The sequence below is a fragment of the Anabrus simplex genome, chromosome 7 (assembly GCF_040414725.1).
Source record: "Anabrus simplex isolate iqAnaSimp1 chromosome 7, ASM4041472v1, whole genome shotgun sequence".
In the NCBI taxonomy this organism is placed as follows: domain Eukaryota; kingdom Metazoa; phylum Arthropoda; class Insecta; order Orthoptera; family Tettigoniidae; genus Anabrus; species Anabrus simplex.
The window spans coordinates 173,343,596-173,365,123 of NC_090271.1; the positions used below are offsets into that span (position 1 = coordinate 173,343,596).

The 21,528-nt window shown below is 38.1% G+C and overlaps 2 protein-coding genes across 4 annotated transcripts in view; one reads left to right on the forward strand and one right to left on the reverse strand.

Moving 5' to 3' along the window:
- The window catches only part of Dnaaf6 (Dynein axonemal assembly factor 6), a 70,241-nt gene extending 65,796 nt beyond the window's left edge, over positions 1-4,445 (reverse strand). Inside the window, exon 1 of the mRNA XM_067150807.1 lies at positions 4,319-4,445. The gene's annotated coding sequence lies outside the window, so the exon portion shown is untranslated. The remainder of the gene's footprint in view (positions 1-4,318) is intronic.
- Positions 4,446-4,732: 287 nt separating this feature from the next.
- Positions 4,733-21,528, forward strand: part of LysRS (Lysyl-tRNA synthetase) — a 156,644-nt gene continuing 139,848 nt past the window's right edge. For 2 of the 3 annotated variants that reach the window (XM_067151452.2, XM_067151453.2), the window contains exons 1-2: positions 5,501-5,637; positions 16,649-16,781. In XM_067151452.2, the coding sequence (XP_067007553.2) occupies positions 5,510-5,637; positions 16,649-16,781 (261 nt within the window). In that variant the 5' untranslated portion in view covers positions 5,501-5,509. Of the gene's footprint in view, positions 4,854-5,500; positions 5,638-16,648; positions 16,782-21,528 lie in introns of those variants that run through there. The other variant, XM_067151454.2, reaches the window with a different exon arrangement.

Consider the following 21,528-nt stretch of genomic DNA (forward strand, 5'->3'; position numbering starts at 1 on the left):
GTTATGAAATGAAGATAGATGGCAGTGGGTATGCGCTGACTGAAAGAGTTTTCGTCCAGGATCAGAAACTGTTCCAACGGTGTGCCAATGGTTTCCAACAGTTCGAAAACCTTGTACGAACAACACATTAGTAGTCAGCAACTCTGATGATCGCTACTACGAACACGAATTTGAATGTGCGCATGCGTCTGATAGTTGGCAATAGTTTCTGACCGTACTACGAACAAAGCTAATAAAACTCCAAGTTTAACTGCCTTACTAGGTAAGATGGCTGCTGTACATTGGGACAAATGGTAACAGTTCAGTGGCCTCTTTCTAGCCGGTTGCCCTTCCCTAAACTAGCTTGTGGGCTTCTGGCGCAAGAGCTACTAGGCAAGATGGCTGTCATCAAATACAGTAACTTAGATACAATACGCGACAGTCAGCGAGATATCGAGGGACGAAACTATTGATGGTAAGATCAAGACCGACTAGTCGATCTTGGTAAGACTTAAACGGGCGGTTGATCAACTTCTACCAGATGAACAGTTTGGCTTCAGAAAAGGAATATCCACAATGCATGCTATAAATAATCTAATGGACGACATGGATCATGCACTACGATACCACAAGGGAAATTTGTACACGATATTTATGAACTACAGCACTACACTAAAGCATTTGATCTACTATATAGGGGAAACAATGATGTACAAACTGGAAACAACTATACACTTAGGTCATAGATATTCATTATTACAGACGTGTGCAAATTATTGGAATAAATTATAAAACTAACAGTAATTCACTTTTAAAGTATAATTATAACAATTTATCAATATACAATGACCTCTTTAGTACTTTGTGTGCATTCCCTTGTTCTTTATAATAATTTTCCCTCAGATATCCCAAAGGGCCATCAGTGAACTACATGAACCAAAGAATACATAAACAGGTTGAAACATACTTTTACATCCATATGTATAGAGGTTACTGTACTAAGTGAGGTAAGAAACACAAAATTCATGCATTATTCTAATAATTTGCACACGTCTGTAAACATCTTAAAACATATTTTCAATTTTAACTATGTCTCTGTAAATAACAACATCGCCCTCTCAAGCCCAATAGTACAGATGAATGGTGTTCAACCGGGAGATCCTTTGAGCACTATTTTGTTCAAAATAACAGTTATAGGTCTGATAAATAAAATTAGAGACGCAGATGGAGAAACCTCAATTAAGGCCACGGCCGCTCAGTGATATTTCGTGGATCAACGTCGTTCACGTAACCATACTTATGACTTGATTGGATATTCTAAAGAGATACTGCAAGCTGGTGAAGCTGTCACCGGTGGCTAAAAATCTCAAAGTAAGTGCCAATTTATCTTGAACAGATACAGCTTTTCTAAATTTCGTGTCCCTTGTTTATTTTCGGTTCAACCAAAATTTAATAAATACTCGAAATCGGTCGGTGATAAACGAGTGAAATTCTTAAAATATCCACTTATTTCTAGCGATTTCAAATCCAGAAGCAAACTGGAATTAGCATTACCTTTGTAAAACTCATCTTGCCACCAACGACGGGGATGTTTATAGTCCTCGATTAGGTAATGCAGCAGAATATAAACATCACTTATGACGAGTATACTAGATGACATGGTTGCATGTGACACAACGAATGCTGCGGAACTACTGGTGTTCGCATTGAGTTTGACGAACGTACACATTATACAAGGTTGCAGCAACCGTTGCGTTGCATGTTGCAGCCTCCTAGTGAGTACCTGCCTTAAGAAACTCAACGCTAAATACTATTACATTTTGGAAGATAGATTAATCAGCCCAAAAGGAATTGGTTAAGGATGAGACAATAACCTTGTTTTCTTAGTTGCTGATGTTAGGTCGAAAGTTTCTTGATCGTTGTACTCCCGTACGGGTGAGTGGAACTATCACTAGCCCTGTTGACTTATCAAGCGTAAATATTCCAGTGGAACTTAAGTTGAGAAACGGCAATGCATTATGATTAGAGATGTGTCGTTCCTGACTGAACTGCTCCTCGGGATGAGTAAGTCTTCAAGGAAGGACTAACTGCGGAGTTGTAGTTCTTTAAGTCCCAACCGACCAATGAGACGCTTGCATGCGAAATGAGCGGGACATGATGGAACTAAGAGTAGGAGTACACGGCCGACTTGATGCCTCGCTCTAGCTAGCTCAGCGCAGCGAGGGATCCAGTCGGCCGTGAGGAGTAAGACTAACCAGAACAGAAGGTCGGCCAATGAATAGTGAAATTTAATTTTTATTTGTATACATTAGTTGTATTATGTGGTACCAGTTGCGAAACAATAAAACTTTGCGTTTATTTATGTTAGTGTCGACATATTCTTTTACATTTTCGTGTCGGGAGAACAGCTACAGAGCAGTAGTTCTTTTAGTCCCAACCGACCAATGAGAGGTGGGAAGAGTAGTTCTTCAAGGAAAGACTAGCTACGGAGTTGTAGTTCTTTATGTCCCAACCGAGCAATGAGAGGCTTGTATGCGAATTGAGCGGGACGTGATGGGACTAGGAGTAGGAGTTGGAATAAGACTAACCAGAAGGTTGGCCCGGGACTCTTCTACAGGAGCGCACGGAGATAACTTTATAATGAAATGTAAATTTACTTGTGTAGATTGATTGAATATGTGATACCAGTTGCGAAACCATAAAACTTGGCGTATATTTATGTAAGTGTCGACATAATCTTTTACATTTTCGTGTCGGGAGACTAACTACGGAGCTGTAGTTCTTTTAGTCCCAAGCGACCAATGAGAGGTTTGTATGCGATTTGAGCGGGACGTGATGGGAGTATGAGTAGGAGTTGGAGTAAGACTAACCAGAAGATTGGCCCGAGACTCTTCTACAGGAGTGCGCTGAGGAAACTTTGTAGTGAAATTAAAATTTACTTGTGTAGATTGATTGCAATACGAAACACCAGTAGGGAAATCATAAAACTTGGCCTAAATTTATGTAAGTATCGACACAATTTTTTTTACATTTTTGTGTTCGTGGTGTAAAGTACTCTAAGCTAAAATAGGCCTAAATCAAACGCACGTAATGTGATATTTAGGGAGTTTGAAATTATAGCCCAAGTTTCATAATCAAAATATTAATAATGTGTAATCACCGAACTCATAGTTTATCGCCGACCGGTGTAGCATGACGGTAAGCACTGCTTGCCTGTAACCCGGACTCAAGAGGCGCTGTGGGTTTGAATCTCCCCATCGACTGTTCTCTAAGGGTTTTCCGTGGTTTTCCCTTTTCCCTCGAGGAACATGCTAGAACAGTACCTTCTTCAAAAACCATGGCTGATTCCTTCCAAATCCTTTTCCAAACCCCCACTTGCAAGTGAAATTAATACCACGGTTCGTGATCTATTTTGTGACTGTGGCCAAATTTCAGAGGTATTGTAACATTGTTCCTGTAGATATTTAAAGGAAATGCACTGAAAATCCAACCATTAATAATTTTATTCTCAGTAACCTAATTGCCATGCCCTTTAAAACAATCATGATCGTAAATTTTTAAAGGTACATTCGGCTGCTGTGGTGCGAAGCGCGAGCAGTTGTAAAATACTCACGTGCTGGTCACGGACCATTTTTGGCAGCCCAGCCGTCTGGGACTCTAGCGAGCGAAGTTACCGAGGGAGAAGAGTAGGAACTAAAAGAACTGCTCCCAAAGAACTGTTCATTTCAGGGACTGAGCAGTTCTGACACTTGTCCTTCTGGTGAACTACTTTTACCCATCTCTAATTGTGATGGGAAAGTATGACGTACCGTAGCATCGGTAACCAAGCAGATAAATAAGATGACTTCCAATGAATTACACATACGGTAGAAAAACAAAGAAAACCTTACGGTAGTATATTATCATAGTACCGTGCGGTAACAGTAGAGAACACAAATTCAAGCATAAAACGACTTAAAAATCAGGAACAACAGGCTTTGATTAAAAGAAGGGACCATTAATTAATTTATCTTTGGTAATTCGGTGATCCAAATATAAAGTTCATAACCATCTCTCTCTGTAAATTAATTAATTGATTAATCAGCCCAAAAGGCATTGGTTAAGGATGAGACAATGACCTTGTTTACTTAGTCAAGTTGCTGATGCTAGTTTCTTGATCGTTGTACTCCCGTACGGGTGAGTGGAACTATCAGTAGTCCTATTGACTTATCAAGTGTAAATATTCTAATGAAACTTACGTTGAGAAACGGCAATGCATTATGATTAGCATAATGGCAGCGTGTTAAATAGATCCATACAGAACCATAAGAAATGAATATAATTATAATATTATAATTACCGTTTACAGAAGAATATAGAAAATGCGTTTGCATATACTTAATAAACACTTCTCACTTTAGCTATCCCAAGTTCGGACAATTTGATACCAAAGATCTTAACCGCTGGTTTATCACTCTATTCAAGACAAATCGGCACCGATTACTGTTGCCATGGAAACGAAATCACCACAGAAAATGTAATTTACCACCATGGTGTTTTTGCAGGTAAGAGGTCTTGTGTATGCTTCCTGAAGTGGAATATATAGATAAACAGCCTAAGTCCACAATTAACCATTTTTAAAAATCGAATAATAAAGCATGGTTTTGTTTCGCTTATACAAGAAAGCAAGATATTGGTATCCGTTGGTGAACATGCGACTGATTGTGGTATTGGTGGTACCACTGACATCAGCGGAAACTCGAGAGAGAAATTGATGAACAAGAGTAACGCCGATACTGCGTGGCAGGAGCGGGACTGAAAACTAGTATATCAAAAATGAGTGAAAACCACGTTGCTAGCGTGGCCGATGGTGTAGGTGAACATATATCCAAGAGGTAAAACAATGTTTGGAACTGTTATGCTCGTAGTCATTATTATTTATTGTGTGTTCTTGTCTTCAGTTGCAGGGATCGATTTCTCTGCGGTTTGCGATTAGGAACCATGTGCTGAATTTCATGGGATACTCGTGAATAGTGCCTCTTATCATTCGCGGTGATAGTATCTGGAGCCACAAGCTGTTTGATAACATCTGTGATTTACCGGCGGATTGTAACTGTCATACTTAAAGAGTACCAACAAATGTTAACAGTGGTTACCCAGTTCTGTTAATATGTTATATTCCAGTGACTATATTCAAGTATGACGTAGTCATGCAAAAGGAAGAGAAGAAATCTTTTCTTTTATATTGGATAATATACATAATACATTTTTACGTCTGAGTGCAGTTGACCTCCCTACATAACCTATATTCATTCAACCGTTCTAAAATCTTTCTGTGGCGTCTCCGAAGACCGTAAAAGTAGTTAGTGGGACGTAAAACAAATAACATTATTATTATTATTATTATTATTATTATTATTATTATTATTATTATTATTATTATTATTATTATTATTATATCTTTCTGTCTATTATTTCGTGTGTGTTGATTTGTGCTTGACCGCACCGATAACGTTGCATGTTGAATTAGGTGAAAATTTCTTATTTCGAAATGGTAGGCACTTTCTCAGCTGTTTTAAGGGGACTTAGGAGGGCGTCCTGGAATTTGAGTTCATCTGTCCAGAGAAGTTTGGTTGTGTCATGCAGTTTCTCTTCTTCAAATTCATTGCGTCAGCATAGGTATGTTACCTCTGATGATAACCATAACCTTATTCATCTTATGTAATTTCTTAAAAAGTACAAAGTTAAATCAGCTTATTCGAGGTATTTCTGGGGGTGCAGAAACCACCCTGGTTCACTCCATGAAAATAGGAAACCATGAAATTAGTGTTCATTAAGTCAAATTTTGTCCCCTCTCAAACATAGAATGAGTGTTAATTCACCTTTTGTCCGCTCTAACGTAGAATACGCTGCTCTCCCAAGAGACTAGAGGCTTGTAGGCCACTTTGCAGCAGCTGACCTGGGGGCTTATGCCTCCAGACCCCCTTTGCTTGCCATGCCAGTCTGAGATATAACTTAATCAACCAAAGCAGACCAATGGTCTTATCATTTACGGGACCTAATAAAGCCAGACAGTGGTCTTGCCACAACATATACTAGAGACCTATAGACTGATTTGTGGAATTATGCTCCTAGATCCCCTTTGTTTACCATGCAAGTCTAGGACCTAACCATCCCAAACCACACCAGTGGTCTTGTCACACTGACCTTGGTAAGCCTTGTGTACATGACTGTAGTTGAGGGTATATGCGGTTATACGCCATATGACCTCTGATTAACTCCACTCAGAGTATCCCTTCTGATATCTTGAGTATACGTTCTACTTTGGTTCTTTTCTTTCTAATTTTGACATTCTGTATCAAAGGTTCAGCTTAATGAACAACATTATCAGCCATAACTTATTTAAGGTCACCGCTATTCATTGCTTACTTCTCCAGTCTTATGTTCATGCTCTAAAATGCTTCACCAGTTGCCTGATTTGCCTGAGAAATATGTGAAAACTTTGGCTGCAAAACCACCGTACTGCAACATACATCAATTCAGGATTTTATTCCAGTGAAAAGTGTGATCGCAAATGAAAAGAGGCACTTTGTATTGTGTTATAATAAACAGCTAGAAGTAGGTCCAGTAGAAAACTATCGTGTAAGCATATTAAGATTTTCAAACTTGTGCATTTAAATATGGATTTCTTTTTTATCATCATAAGGTCTCGTCTATATGCCTGACTTATGCCAGATTGAAGGAAGTTTTATGTAGCTAGCAGTAACCCACTAATTTTAAACGTCAGGGTGGTCTTTCATCCAGGATATGCCATGCCCTGTCTTAAGGCTAGTACACACCTAGCGACAAAGTCGCGGGACATTGTATGGGGACAGTTGCGAGACACTGTCCCTAGACTGTTGCGATACAATGTCCCGTGTCCACTCTATAGACCCAGTTGCACCACAGGAAATGGCGCAAGAAATTGCTTTACTTGCTTTTAATGTTGTGAATCTTTTTCTCCATCTCGTGAATGGACATAGTGAACTTTTTAGCCAGAGACTCCATTGCTTCCCTCCTTTTGTCTCTGTTTTTATACTCAGTAGACATAACATCTCAAAGACAAGGGAGGGTGTGTAAATCCTCAATGATTTTTAGAGTAGTTTCCATCACAAAACAACAGAACACGAAACGCAACACCAACACGTGGCGTCTATCTGCACACTGGCATCAGCGTGTCCCGGGACTTTGTCTTGCGACACGTCCAGACTACATCATGTTGCGCAACATTTGTATCATGCATCCCATTTCGAATGGGAGACGTGCGACATGCAACTTTTGTATCGCGACAGTCCCAAACACGGAAAAAATGTCGCAGGACATCCCTGGAACTTGTCACGATACACATATTCCTCAACTTTGTCGCTTGGTGTGTACTAGCCTTTAGAGTATACCCTGTGAGAACTTTGAGACTACAGTGCTGCTTATGTAGCATCTTGTGATGTGAGCTATGCTGGATTGCTAACCTCTGTTTTATAACCATGATAGTAAAGTTTTTACTGATGTGGGTTGCCCTGCTGCATTTCCTCCTAAAGCAATTATCACCGCTAACCTTTGCTATTGGGATGTCTGTCTTGGCTGTGCATTTGCCACTGAATAAGGCATAAAGATAGGGAAGAGAACTAATCTTATTGCTGAGAAAGGAACTGTTCCACCACTTGCTTGGAGCTGATGTGTGAAAATCAAATCAAGTATACTGAGCAATGGAAATGAAGCTTTCTTGTTTCCTGAATCTGCTGGTACAACTTATTCAAAATATAATTGCACTTAGACGAGGTGGCACAGTGTGTATCATAGTTAGTAGATGGCAGTGGCATGAATAGCAGACATGTCATTGAATTGACTGCAGCCATCATGTATCTCATAGGCCTGTTACCTATAGGACAGGATGAAATATAAAGAAGAATTTGTGAGTGCTTCAAATGCAAAAACAAGATGGCAAATTGGTCAGAATGGAATGTGTGTTGATTGTTCAGGATAGAGATTGTTCTTATCAAGACTGAACTTCAGAATGAAAGGAAACACTGTATCATTGAGGACTGACCAAGTGATGTACTGAGCCATTGTATATTTGGCATGCTACTGTAATTGGTAACATGACACCAGTAGTAAAGAAGTAGGCCTAGTGGTACCTGGCATGGTATCATAGTAGAAGCCTTTTACATGGCAGATACTTGAATGTGTCAAAGTTTTGATTTCAATTTAGTCAGTCGACTGTACTATAACAGCAGCCAAAAATTGTTTCTTGAAATCCTAATACGATAAATGTATTTCACCAAAATCTGATTGAAATCAGAAAATTGCAACCATAATGAAAAGCCCATATGTTATTAAAAGGCAGTTCAGATCAAGGATAAATGCAAAGTTTGACAACTGGATGGTGTTAAGGCATAGACATTGGTGGGTTGGAGTTTTTCAAAAATTTGGAGACCGGGCGAGTTGGCCGTGTGGTTAGGGGCGCGCAGCTTGTGAGCTTGCGTCCGGGAGATACTGGGTTCGAGCCCCACTGTTGGCATCCCTGAAGATGGTTTTCTATGGTTTCCCATTTTCACACCAGGCAAATGCTGGGGCTGTACCTTAATTAAGGCCACGGCTGCTTCCCAGTCCTAGGCCTTTCCTCTCCCATTGTCGCCATAAGACCTATCTGTGTCGGTGTGACGTTAAACCAATTGTTGAAAAAAAAAAAATTGGAGAACTCCATCAAACAGAGAAGAAAAGTAAATATCAAATACTGGTTTGTAATTAATGATTATGAAATGGTATGTAGGTTAGTATGAAATACGCAGATCAATAAGAACGATGTTCCAATTATTGCAAATATGAAAATTGTGACATTAATTTACTTTATATATACATATCGTATGTATGTATATATTGTAGCTGTTACTCCAAAATCTTGTAACACCATTGACCATCAAAATCGAGGTTTTGAGTATACTAAATGAAAAATATTGTTCCTCAGATGTCTATGGGACCTCATGATGCAATATTGATTTTTGTGCTAATGGCAAAAATAAAACAATTATTATATTATATATTTTCGTTTACGGCCGTTAGAGACCACGTTAGGTAACGGTTACATGTTTCCGGAAGCCTTCTTCACAGCCCAAAACTTTAGCATCCTTTCTCTGGCAGGCTGTCTTCTTTCTTCCGTCTACCCAGGGTTAAGTTTCCCTGGAATGTGTCGATCACTGACCTAAACTGTGTTCGGTTTGAGATCTTCTAAATTTAGTCCCGCCTGTTTGAGATCCTTTCTCACCTCGAACCATTTGTCCGACACTTTAGGTCTGCTGTCTAGTATTGTGAAAATCTTTTTTTTTTTTGAAAGTCTCTTCTCATCCATTCTAAATAAATGCCTATAGAATTTAAGTCTCCATTTTCTCATGGACTCTATTAGCCTTTCATTGTCACGGTCAAGTTCTTCCCTTCCTCGCAACCTATACTGTCCGACCACAATCTTTGGACCCATTATTTTGCGAAGGATGTTTCTTTCAAATTTCTCATCTTCTCTCAGTCCCAATTTCTCTGTCATTTGGAGGCATTCACTAGCATACAGACATTCCATTTTAATTACTGTATTGTACTGCCTTAGTTTGGCTCACTTGGAGATGGTTTTCTTCTTGTGTACAGGATATGTCCTACGAAAAGCCGCAGCTGTCTTCTCCTGTCTGGTCTGTGCTTCTCTTTCATTAGTTTTCAATTGCACTTTTTTATCCAAGTGCTTAAAGCTATCAACTCTTTCTCTTTTATCGTGTTCTGTTTTCATGTACCGAGGGGCTATTCTGATGGTTGTTATATATTTCGTTTTTTGGAAGAAGTCTGTAGTCCTGCTTTTTCTGCTTGTAGTTTTAGTACATTCAGCTGTTCTATTGCTATGTCAGTATTCCTAGATAGCAGTGCAACGTCATCAGCAAAGGCAAGGCAATTGATCACGACACTACTCTTTGATCCTCCAATGTATATTTGGTTAAGTAGTCCTTTTCTGTCCAGTTTTTTCCCAGTCCTGGATAATCTTCTCCAAAACACATTTGAAAAGAATTGGTGACAGTCCATCACCCTGTCTGACTCCTGTTTTCATTTCGAACTGCTTGGAGATCTCTCCCATGAACTTAACTTTTAAATGTGTCCCAGTTAAAGTTTTCTTAATAATTGCTGTTGTTTTGGCATCTATTCCAAATTCCACCAATATATTAAATAGCACTTCCCTGTGGACGGAATCATATGCCTTCTTGAAGTCTACAAAAACCAATACCAGATCCTTCGAGAGATGATTCTCTACTACACATTTCAGACTCAAGATTTGATCAACGCATGATCTTACCTTCCTAAATCCCGCTTGATACTCGCCTAGTTGGTGATCCACTTGTTCCACAAGTCTCTTCTATAGTGCTTTAGACAGGTATGATGGAAATGCTGAGGTAGTTGTTAGGATCTGCTCTATCACCTTTTTTGTGTAGAGGGTGAATGATAGCATTTTTCCAGTCTTCAGGGATAACCTCCATTTCCCATATCTTTTCCATTTCTTGCCTTAAAATTGTGATTGTGATTTCTCCCACTTTTCAGCATCTCTGCTGTGACAGAGTCTTCCCCTGCAGCTTTGTTGTTCTTTAAGTCTGTAATTATTTCACAGAGTTCTTTTTCGTCAGGGGGTATTGACTTCTCATTCTGTTTCTTTTGATCCTCTTTTGGCCGTTTATTTTTAGGCATTTCACAATTCACTGATTTCTTAAAATATGTAGCTAATATCTCACAATTTTCATACTTATTCACAGCCAATTTTCCATCTTCTCTTCGAAATCTCATGGTAGATGGTTGATATCCATTTATGTACTCTTTAAAGGCCCTGTAAAAGATTCTAGTATTGTTTTTCTTAAATTCCGTGTCAATACTTCAGATTTCTTCAGATATTTGGTTCCTTTTGGCTTTACATGTAATATTACATGTAATAAATATCATTTTTGGTCCGTATTGATGATATTAGATTGAAATAATAACATTAAGTTATTTATTAGACCACCTAATCAATACAAAATCGTCTTGGATGATTTACATAAATTTGTTAGCTAATAGTGGGACATGTTTCGCCTTCCCTGAAGGCATCATCAGCCATAGTCTTAACCTTAAATTAAAAATAAGCGTCTAAATAACATGTAGTAATGAAATGAATTTTTAAAAATCTTGAAGACATTTGAAGTAAAATAACATTAAAAATAACAATGATGGTTTGAAAATACAATGTGATGAGATACAATAGTGGAAGTATTAACAAAATTAACATTAGAAGGCTGCTAAAATAAGTAGGGGAGAGTGGGGCAGTTTCATACACATTCTACCTATTAACACTTAAGAAGATTTAGTGGCTGTATTTTGCAATCTAAATGGCTAAAAACAAGTGTTACACAAACATTGTTATATTAGAAACAAGTTGGACTTATGTAATTACTCATTTAGTAAATTCCTATAAAACAATTTAAAAATATTTATAAACATGTAATTTGTATGAAAGTACCCCAATATGGGGCAGTATCATACATTGCAGGGGCACTTTCATACATGTTCTACAATATTGACAAAACATGCTTTTATACATACAAAACCAGCACTAGCCTATCCTAAATTGAATTCTGTCAGATCTACAGAAAAAATTAAGGAAATTGCTCGAGCTGTTCCTCCAACCATGGTAGGTTGTGGAAGTTTAGTGTAAACATCAGCCCAAGAAATTTCACTGACATCTTTCTTTTCATGGAAAACAAATTTCTTTTTATAATTTGTACGTGAAAAGTTTGAGAAACTCTGAATCATTCATTTTCTCATCAACTTGACAAAGTATTTCTTGCAAACTCAACCAGAACACAAGTCATTAAGCTCAATATCACTGCTTTTATCAAGCAGCGGTAAGTCAACATCTTGGTCACTAAACTCAAGTTCACTTTCACCACTTGTTACAGCAACACTTTCTTCACTGCTTGAAGAAGTGAAGCCTACAGATTCCTTGCCAGATTTAAACAATTTTCGTCTAGGGAGATTCGAGGATGTCATCTTGTTTGGCTTTCTTTTCGTTTTATTCTTAAGCTTCATCATTTCCTCCAATCTTTCTTTTTCAGGAGTGGTGGTAGTCAGAATTCTTGACTTTCCTTTAGCTCATCCAGTGTCTTTAAGTGTTATAGGATTTGCTTTGGGGTAAGGGTGGATATATTCTGGTTTAATTGTAGGTTTTTGAGGGTTGCCTTGGAATTGGGTGTTGGCGTGGAAGTGGGAGAAGCTGAAGTGGGTATGTTACTGGATGGTTCTTGGACATGACTTTCTTGCCCTGAAGGTGCAGATGATCCCATTAAATCTTCCTCATGATGGGCAGGATCTGAAGATGTAGAAATTTTTGTGCAATCCTGTGGAGGGCTTGGGAGATCTGTTGTCAAAGATGCAGCAAAGTCTTTGTCAGTAAAGACAAAATGATTTGGAGACCAAAGTCCAGTCTTCCTGAATGAAGACACAATGTTGATCTTGAAAAATGACTGACTGAATGGTACATTTGTCAGTTATGGTATGCTATAAATTGATATGGTCCTTCCTGGATTTTCATAGATCCATGTATTAAATGCTTGCCTGCATCTGGTCTTAAATGGGCCGAATTTGTCGAACAAGACAAGTACGGGATCATCCTTAGAAGACTTGCATATCTTTTGGAGATGCTTGATGATTTCAAGAAAAGATGTTCCTGCAATCCAGCCACTAGGCCTAGGAGCCCCAATTATATCCTTTTGGCTTTAAAAATAGATATAAGGGGGTGTATGGAAGTGCCCCAAACCATTGTATGAAAGTGCCCCATAGGCAGTTATTTTACTAATCTTGCCATGTGGCTTTTCATAAGTTATGGAGACTACTGTAACTTATACATAAGTTGCAGTGAAGACTGTAGTATGATGTGAAACTTGTTTCAGAATCAAACACAGTGAATCAAAAGACTTACCTAACTATTTCACAGTATGAAGATTTTTTAAAAAATCACCAAAATTAAACTTTTCAGCACAGCTTCTCGTCAACAGATGCTATGATGCTACAACTTGCACAGGAAGTAGATGAAGTCAAAAGGAGTTAATAAGAATAAAAAAGATGGCACACTCTACCCTTAAAGATGGGAAAATTAAAACTGTATGAAACTGCCCCTGTATGAAACTGCCCCACTCTCCCCTACAATGGATAAAACAACAGATTGTTATACAACAAGTAGTAAGATTGCATAAAAGTTGAGGATATGAAGTAGGTGAATAGAAGTTGAAGAACAGTTTCAAATAGGATCACTATGGACCATCTCAAAATTTGAAGTGATGTTCAAATGTTGTAAATTGTGAGTTTGTAGATATTCTAGTTGAAAAAGCATATAAAAGTGGAATCTGTAAATGGAAGCAAGAAACGTAGAGTTAATTGTGTGAAAAGATAATCTCGAACATAGTAAGATTATTAATAACATCAACGGACTCTGTCTTTGGCATCGCTATGTTGATGATACCATAGCTATCATTGATAAACAAATCAACAACAGCAATAACATACTATCATTCCTCAACAACTTAGATAATAATATTAAATTCACTAAAGAAGATGAGTTCAATAACTCTTTGAACTTCTTAGATATCAAAATCACACGAGCATTGAACAAATTCGACTTCCAAATATACAGAAAACCCACCTTTTCTCCAACAACCATAAAAAATGATTCTTTACATCCCAACTCACATAAAAAAGCCACTTATCACAGTTTAATATATAGAGCATTAAAGATCCCTATGTCCTCTACTAATTTAAAGAAAGAATTACTATTCATCAAGGAAATAGCTAAATTCAATGGATTTAACACGAGTATGATTGATAAAATCATCAATAAAACCAAACTGAAACTAGCTACCAATTTAACCCCATTAAAACCCGTCAAACCAAAATACGCTAAATTCACGTTCACTAACCATAGCATTTACCCGATAACCAATTCATTAATGAAGCACGAAATAAAAATAGCCTACACAACAAAAAACACTAATCGTAATTTATTCTTCAATCACAACTCTATCAACATCACAGACAATAGTTACTCTGGATCAGGAATATACAGATTGAAATGCTCTACATGTAATTTTTCTTATGTTGGCCAAACTGGCCGCAGCTTCTCTACCAGATATGCCGAGCATTACAATGCCCAAAGACACAACAAATTCTCCGCAATGGCCAACCATATGAGGGACACCGGGCATAAATTCACCACAATAGAACAAGACCTCCATATCCTAAAAAGAGTCGATAAAAGCAAACTCATGACAGAATATGAAAACTTATTTATTTTCCTCGACCAACATTTTAATAAAGATAAAAATCTAAATGACACTATTGATAAAAAAAGCCCCTTGTATGAACAGATTCTTATTTTATTACGAGAATCAACTTCCCTCACCAACAAATTCTTAAAAATCTTCAACCTCACATCAATTAGAGTTCCCACCTCCCCTACAGCTAATATACCCCCCTCCCTTCCCCCCGCCGCTAGTACCTCTAATTCAAATACAACCAATAAACCCATAGCCACACCCACCGGAACATCGCTCCCTCCAATAGCCTTACACCGTTACAACACGCGCAGTAATACACTCTCTTCCTTCCCTCCCACCAATAGCAGCCCCCCTCCAATAGTTACGTCAACGCAAACAGATCCCCCTCCAGCACAAAACTTCAGTTATAACACACGTAGCAAGAAGTCTACGGTTGCAAATTCTTCTAACTCATAATATTACAAGCTATCTTTGTCACCGTCAAATGGTAAGTGCATACGATTCTACTTCAATATTTTTCAAATATCTTTTCACACAATTAACTCTACGTTTCTTGCTTCCATTTACAGATTCCACTTTTATATGCTTTTTCAACTAGAATATCTACAAACTCACAATTTACAACATTTGAACATCACTTCAAATTTTGAGATGGTCCATAGTGATCCTATTTGAAACTGTTCTTCAACTTCTATTCACCTACTTCATATCCTCAACGTGTTCTACAACTTCACCATATGCATCTGACTTTCGTCTTTTATCTTCAAGATCATGATGAACTTTGGATCTCTCGACTAACTTTGACTTTTATTCTCTCCTCTTTACTTTGATTATATAAGATTTTTCGCCATCGTCTAATTATAACCGCCATGACTATCAACTTTACTTTTATGCAATCTTACTACTTGTTGTATAACAATCTGTTGTTTTATCCATTGTACTTATTTTAGCAGCCTTCTAATGTTAATTTTGTTAATACTTCCACTATTGTATCTCATCACATTGTATTTTCAAACCATCATTGTTATTTTTAATGTTATTTTACTTCAAATCTCTTCAAGATTTTTAAAAATTCATTTCATTACTACATGTTATTTAGACGCTTATTTTTAATTTAAGGTTAAGACTATGGCTGATGATGCCTTCAGGGAAGGCGAAACATGTCCCACTATTAGCTAACAAATTTATGTAAATCATCCAAGACGATTTTGTATTGATTAGGTGGTCTAATAAATAACTTAATGTTATTATTTCAATCCTTTTGGCTTGCCGGAGGGTCTTTGCTGTCTGTTTGCGTATCTCTTTGTATGTCTCAAATTTATCTTCTGTTTTATCTGCGTACCATGCTTTATAGGCTGCAGCTTTCCTATCAATAAAGCCATTAATATTGTAATGCTCATTTCTCTTAATACAAAACCTTATAAATTGGACAACAAGGATTTTAGGTTTTAATAATGCGTTAATAAAAAACCTTGTAAATTTATGACCCGGACATGAAGTCGGGTTACATAATCTCATATCTCCAAATGACTTGACAACGAATTAATCTTATCATTTTCAATTTTGAATTATTTGCATGATAATAGAATTCGATATATATCTATCATGAGATTTATTAATATCTTTTTCTAATTCCCATCAAATAGTTATGTTCTATCAATATTTTTGTCCTTCCTGAAAAATTAGCTTTCTGGAGATACAAGGTTTTAGATTAACAGATTAGATTAGTGACTTATGTCAAGCATTATTTGGTCTTAAAATATATGTAAATGAACTTGATCTTCATAACCTTCTGACCGAGCTCGATAGCTGCAGTCGCTTAATTGCAGCCACTATCCAGTATTCGGGAGATAGTGGATTCGAACCCCACTGTCGGCAGCCCTGAAGATGGTTTTCCGTGGTTTCCCATTTTCACACCAGGCAAATGCTGGGGCTTTACCTAATTAAGGCCACGGCCACTTCCCACTCCTAGCTCCTTCCTGTCCCATCGTCGCCACAAGACCTGTCTGTGTCGGTGCGACGTAAAGCAAGTTGGAAAAAAAACAAAAACATAACCTTCTGTTTACCGGGAGCACCATGACCTCTTCCTCTTCTAACTCTATTAGTTTTAAATCATTTAACCATTTTCTTATGGATCTCTTTCTAATTCTTGTACAATTGACTTCACAGTATAATTGATTGGGCATTCACCTCGTTTACTCAAGGTTACTGAATTAAAACCTCTGACACAGTCAATTAGGAATAAAATGTAGATTCATGTTAGTGAAAGAAATACACATACCTATAGACATACCTAGCTAGTGAAAACTTACAGTGATTGGAATTTGTTACAGTGAACTGAAGAGACGATTGAAGGCTGAACAAAAGGCAAAGGAGAAAGCTGAGAAGGAAAAGCTTAAAGCTGCGGAAAAAGCTGAAGCACCAAAAAAGAAGAATGCCATAGCAGAGGAAGAAATTAGTCCTAACGTAAGAATACTTCTTTTATTAATGATAACCCTTTCCCTTTGAATATTTTCCTAGCCTCTCAACTTGTAATTATTTCGGTAACCACAGCGGAAAGTGATGATGGAGATGATGATTTTAATGAATTGTTAAGCGATTTTGAAAGTGAGAGTGATACAGGAAGTGCCGAACATATTGTATCTGAGAAGGAAGCTTTAAACGAGAGAAAAAAGCACGAGTTCGAAAGCTATTTTATCACTATTTTCATGGTGGTCGGATTATTTTTCTCCACCAGGCTTTCAGATAACTGTGACAGACTCTGAGAGCCAAGTAGTGTTTGATGACAATCCGAAAATCATTGATTTTTAAAAACCTCATGTGCCAGTGGCATTGGTGCAGATAGTTGAACAAATCGGTGTCCCAAACAACCATTGAGCAATCACCACATTCCAGGTTTAGAAAGTATTTTAAAATATCAACTTGTATACTTCCAAGAAGTTACATGTGTAAGTTGCTTACAGATTTTCGGAAATAATATTATTTTGGACTCTTTACTTTGTATAAAGATAATGTGCACATGGGCACAAAAGTGTAATTTTGTTATCTCTCAAAATAATATTGAACATAAGTGTAGGATTTTCCATCTGCATTTAGATTTATAAAGAACCAACATTTATAAACATTTTAAGGTAAAAAAAATTGAGGCTTCCACAAATTTTTTTACATACAAATGAAAAAAATTCAGCACTTAAAAGGTTAATGTAGAGCATTTCTTTAGCCATGAACGGCATGTAACAAGAACTCACACAGGTCATTTAAAACATGTGATATTACTTCAACAGACACCATGTAAATAACGTGATACGTATACGCACCCAAATTTCTGCTGCCATATTTTGAAAAAAATATTGTGGAGATTATTTGCTTATATATTGCCTGAGGGCAAAAACGCCTTGTATAGGAATTGTCATTGATAGTTTTCCTTAAGTGTTCAAGTTATTAGTGTTGTTGGTCTCAGATGCCTAATTTCAATAGCAAGATGGCCAGGATCTGCTCATGATAGCAGTATTTTTATTAACTCATGAGCGAATGCTCAGTTCGAAACGGGCGACATTCCGGAATGCATACTCTTTGGAGAGTATGGCTACCATTGTTCTCGATACCTGCTGGCTCCAGTTCTTCATGTCAAAACAGCTACAGAGCGGGCTTATAATCAAGCTCATGAAACAGACAGGTCAGCAATAGAAAGAAAGTTTGTGGTTGTGAAAGGACGGTTCTCTCGTCTTAATACTCTCCATTCTCTGAAACTACTTAGAAAATGTTTCAGTCCAAGCTTCTTTTGGGATGTCACTTAGTGCACTCTCGTATGCTGCAATGGCCTCTTCATCCGACAAAAACCACTGCCCATGTATTTTTTCCTTGGTTTTAGGGAATAGAAAGAAGTCACATGGGGCCAGGTCAGGTAAATAGGGGGGATGAGGTAACACTCGCACTTTTTCCCTTTCCAAAAAGTCCATTGTTCTGGCAGCCCTGTGTGCAGATGCATTGTTGTGATGCCGCAGAAGGTGCCCATTCTTGGACTTTGGGTGCTGTGACCTCCAAGTGGCGAGGAATTTGGGAATACAGTCATTCACATACCATTCAGCATTGACTGTACGATATATGTCCAAGGTCACAGAGGTGAGATACCCCATTTTCGTAAAAAAAAGTTGCTACCATCCAGAGCTTCGACTTTGTCGAACTTTTGTGGGTGGTTCCTCCCCTGGAAAACACCACACAGAGGACTGTCTCTTCGTTTCAGGGTCATAATGGTAGACCCATGTTTCATCACCTGTGACGATATTGTAGTTGTCTTCGAACTGCCCTCTATTGAATTTTTCTAGCATGAAATGACACCACTCCACTCTCTCCTCCTTTTGGCTTTCTGTCAGGGAATGTGGCACCCAACAGGCACATCTCTTGGTAAGACCTAAATAATCATGAACGATGGTCTGCGCTGCTCTTGACCCAATATTTAAGGTCCCTTCAATGTCACAAAATGTAAGAAGTGGATCTGTTTTGATCATTTCCCTCACAGCATCAATTTTTTCTTGAGTCACAGCTGTTGCTGGGCGACTGGGACGAGGTTCATCTTCAATTGACTGCCGACTCCTTGAAAACTCGCGAAACCAATTTCCAACTGTGGCTCTAGAAGGGGTAGCCTCACCAAAAACGCGCAGCAAAGAAGAATGGCATTCTTTGGCACTTAATTTCTTTTTATAATCATAAAAAAGCATTGCTCGAAAATCGCGGCGCGGCAGATCCATCTTGCACCGTGTCTGACTCAGCACTGCCTGTGCTTTCTTCCCTCACTGTGGAGGAGCTACCGCAAGGAGGGATTGCGCGCACATGTTCCAAGGTCGAAAAACATCGCTCTTTCAAATGAAAATAATCCCGTTGTCCTCAGAATTACGGTTTACGCTCTGCTAAAAACTTTCGGCATAACCTTTGTATTACAGTCAAACTCAGTCAAATATGATTTTTGAAATGCCTAAAGCTGTTCTGTTTTCACTGACGTCACTGTACACGACAAATATTTCCTTTGTTTGCCCATTGTAAACATAACGTAGAACAACGGAGAGTTGTGGAGTGTTGGAAACATCAGTCGTCTTGGCCACTAAAACTGAAACAAACTTGGCTTCTTTCAATTCAGATTTTATTTCTTCCAGCAACGAGTTTGCCACTGCATCAATTAAATCATTCTGAATTCTATTTGATACACCCCTAAAAACTGTGGATATCTCAAAGTGGGTTTTAAAGAGAGTGTCATATTCTGCAGTGTATTTTAACAGCTCGATGTAGTTATCCCTATTAACTGAGGTTTCACGCTCGTCATGCCCTCAGAAAGAAAGTTCTTGCCTACATAAAAAGCACACAACATTAACAAAATGCTTCAATAGTTCCCTGTTTTGTTTTACCCTCTCGTTATAAAATATGATTCCCTGTTTGAGCTGGTCATGTAGTTGTGTGTCCACTCTAACTTTACCAAACGACGCTAAGAAATAAGATGCTCTGATGTGTCCTATAGACTCTTCGTGAGAAACACCTGTATTGGTAAAATTTCCCAGATTAATATACCCCATTTTTGTCCAGCTTGTGTTTCTGTCTTTACCGAAAAGAAAACAAGACCAATAGAACAGGGCATTCACTTTGGTGCATCCTGTCAACCAAACATATTTTTCGTATGAAGAAGAAGCAGTGAAGTGCCTAGTGAAACCTTTTACTTGTTTTGTTAAGCCTGATAAATCTGGAGTTGGCCTACCTTCTTTTATAAAGCTGCATTTTTCATGGAAATGTCTACCTGAGAAAGGCTTTTCGATAATATTTTCCACTACACACTCGCGCATAATTCCAAATTGATATTCAAGGCTGTGACGACACCATCATAACTTAATCTACAGTGTCACAACACATAATACATGTTATATTCATGGATAATGGCACAGAACTCACGAAAACTTCACCTGTGATCCAAGAGGAACACTACAAAAATTCACTATATACCACCATTACAGACAACCAAGTACCGGTACAACAGTGGCTTAGCTCTGTGTTCATAGTGGGCAACCTAAATATTTTTCTGCAACTATCGGAAAACATACTGTACACGTGCCATCAATGAATTGCTCAAAAAAACTTTATACATGCCGAAATCCAAAAATAAAATATATTATTTTATATTACAATTGATTTTATAAACAGGCTATATTTTTATTAGGGAGATGATATTTTTATTGTAGGCTCTAGTGTGTGGCACTGAGTACTTTGAGTGGCAAGTATTAAAACAAACAGGCCCTACCTAAGGTAGCTGGCCTGTTACCATAAATTGCTGTCTGGGGAGGAGCCACAGCTTCAAGGACAAGGAAGCTTTAAGTGCATGCGTCATCCAAGCGACTTAAATTTCGCTTGGGATTGCTCTCTTTCACGCCGGCAAGGAAACCCAGCTCGTTGGAGAAGCTGAACTGCAGTAGTGCGAGCGGATCGTCAAGACAGCTGTACTTGGCTTAGATACTAGCAGTTTTTTAAACTTAGCGTTCTAAGGAATAATAAGAAAATATAAATACAAAGTTATTTACCCCAGCAGCACTGGGGTAGATGGGGTTCATTGCACACCACTGGTCATTAATGAAGACATCATTTTCTCTACCAGGCCACTTGTGTACAAATCCGTTGTAGTACAGACCCTCTTATATGGATGTGAGAGATGGACAACATACAGGCGCCACATAAAAATAATTGAAAAGTTCCATCAAAGATGTCTCTGAAGTATCTAAAAGTACCTGGCAGGATAAACGCACGAATATCAGCGTTCTGGAAGAAGCTGAAAGTATGAGCATAGAGGCAATCCTAGTCCGATATCAGCTATGGTGGGTTGGTCATGTAGTTTGAATGTCCAGTCATCGAATCCCAAAACAAGTTCTTTACTCGGAATTAAGTAAGGGTTACCACCCTATTGGAGGCCAGAGAAAGAGTTATAAAAACTGCATCAAAGCCACCCCGAAGAAATGTAATATTGATTCTAACAACTGGGAAGTGCATGCTCTGGAATGTTCGGCCTGGAAAAACACCATCCATCAAGGAGTTGCTGCTTTCTTTTTTAAATTATTATTATACTAGCTGATGAACCCGTGCTTCGTTACGGGATTCTCAGAAAGACTGACTTGGTGGTTTTCCTAACTGAATTCAACATAGGTCATTACAAAAACATCAGTAGGAATGTAGTGATTGAAAG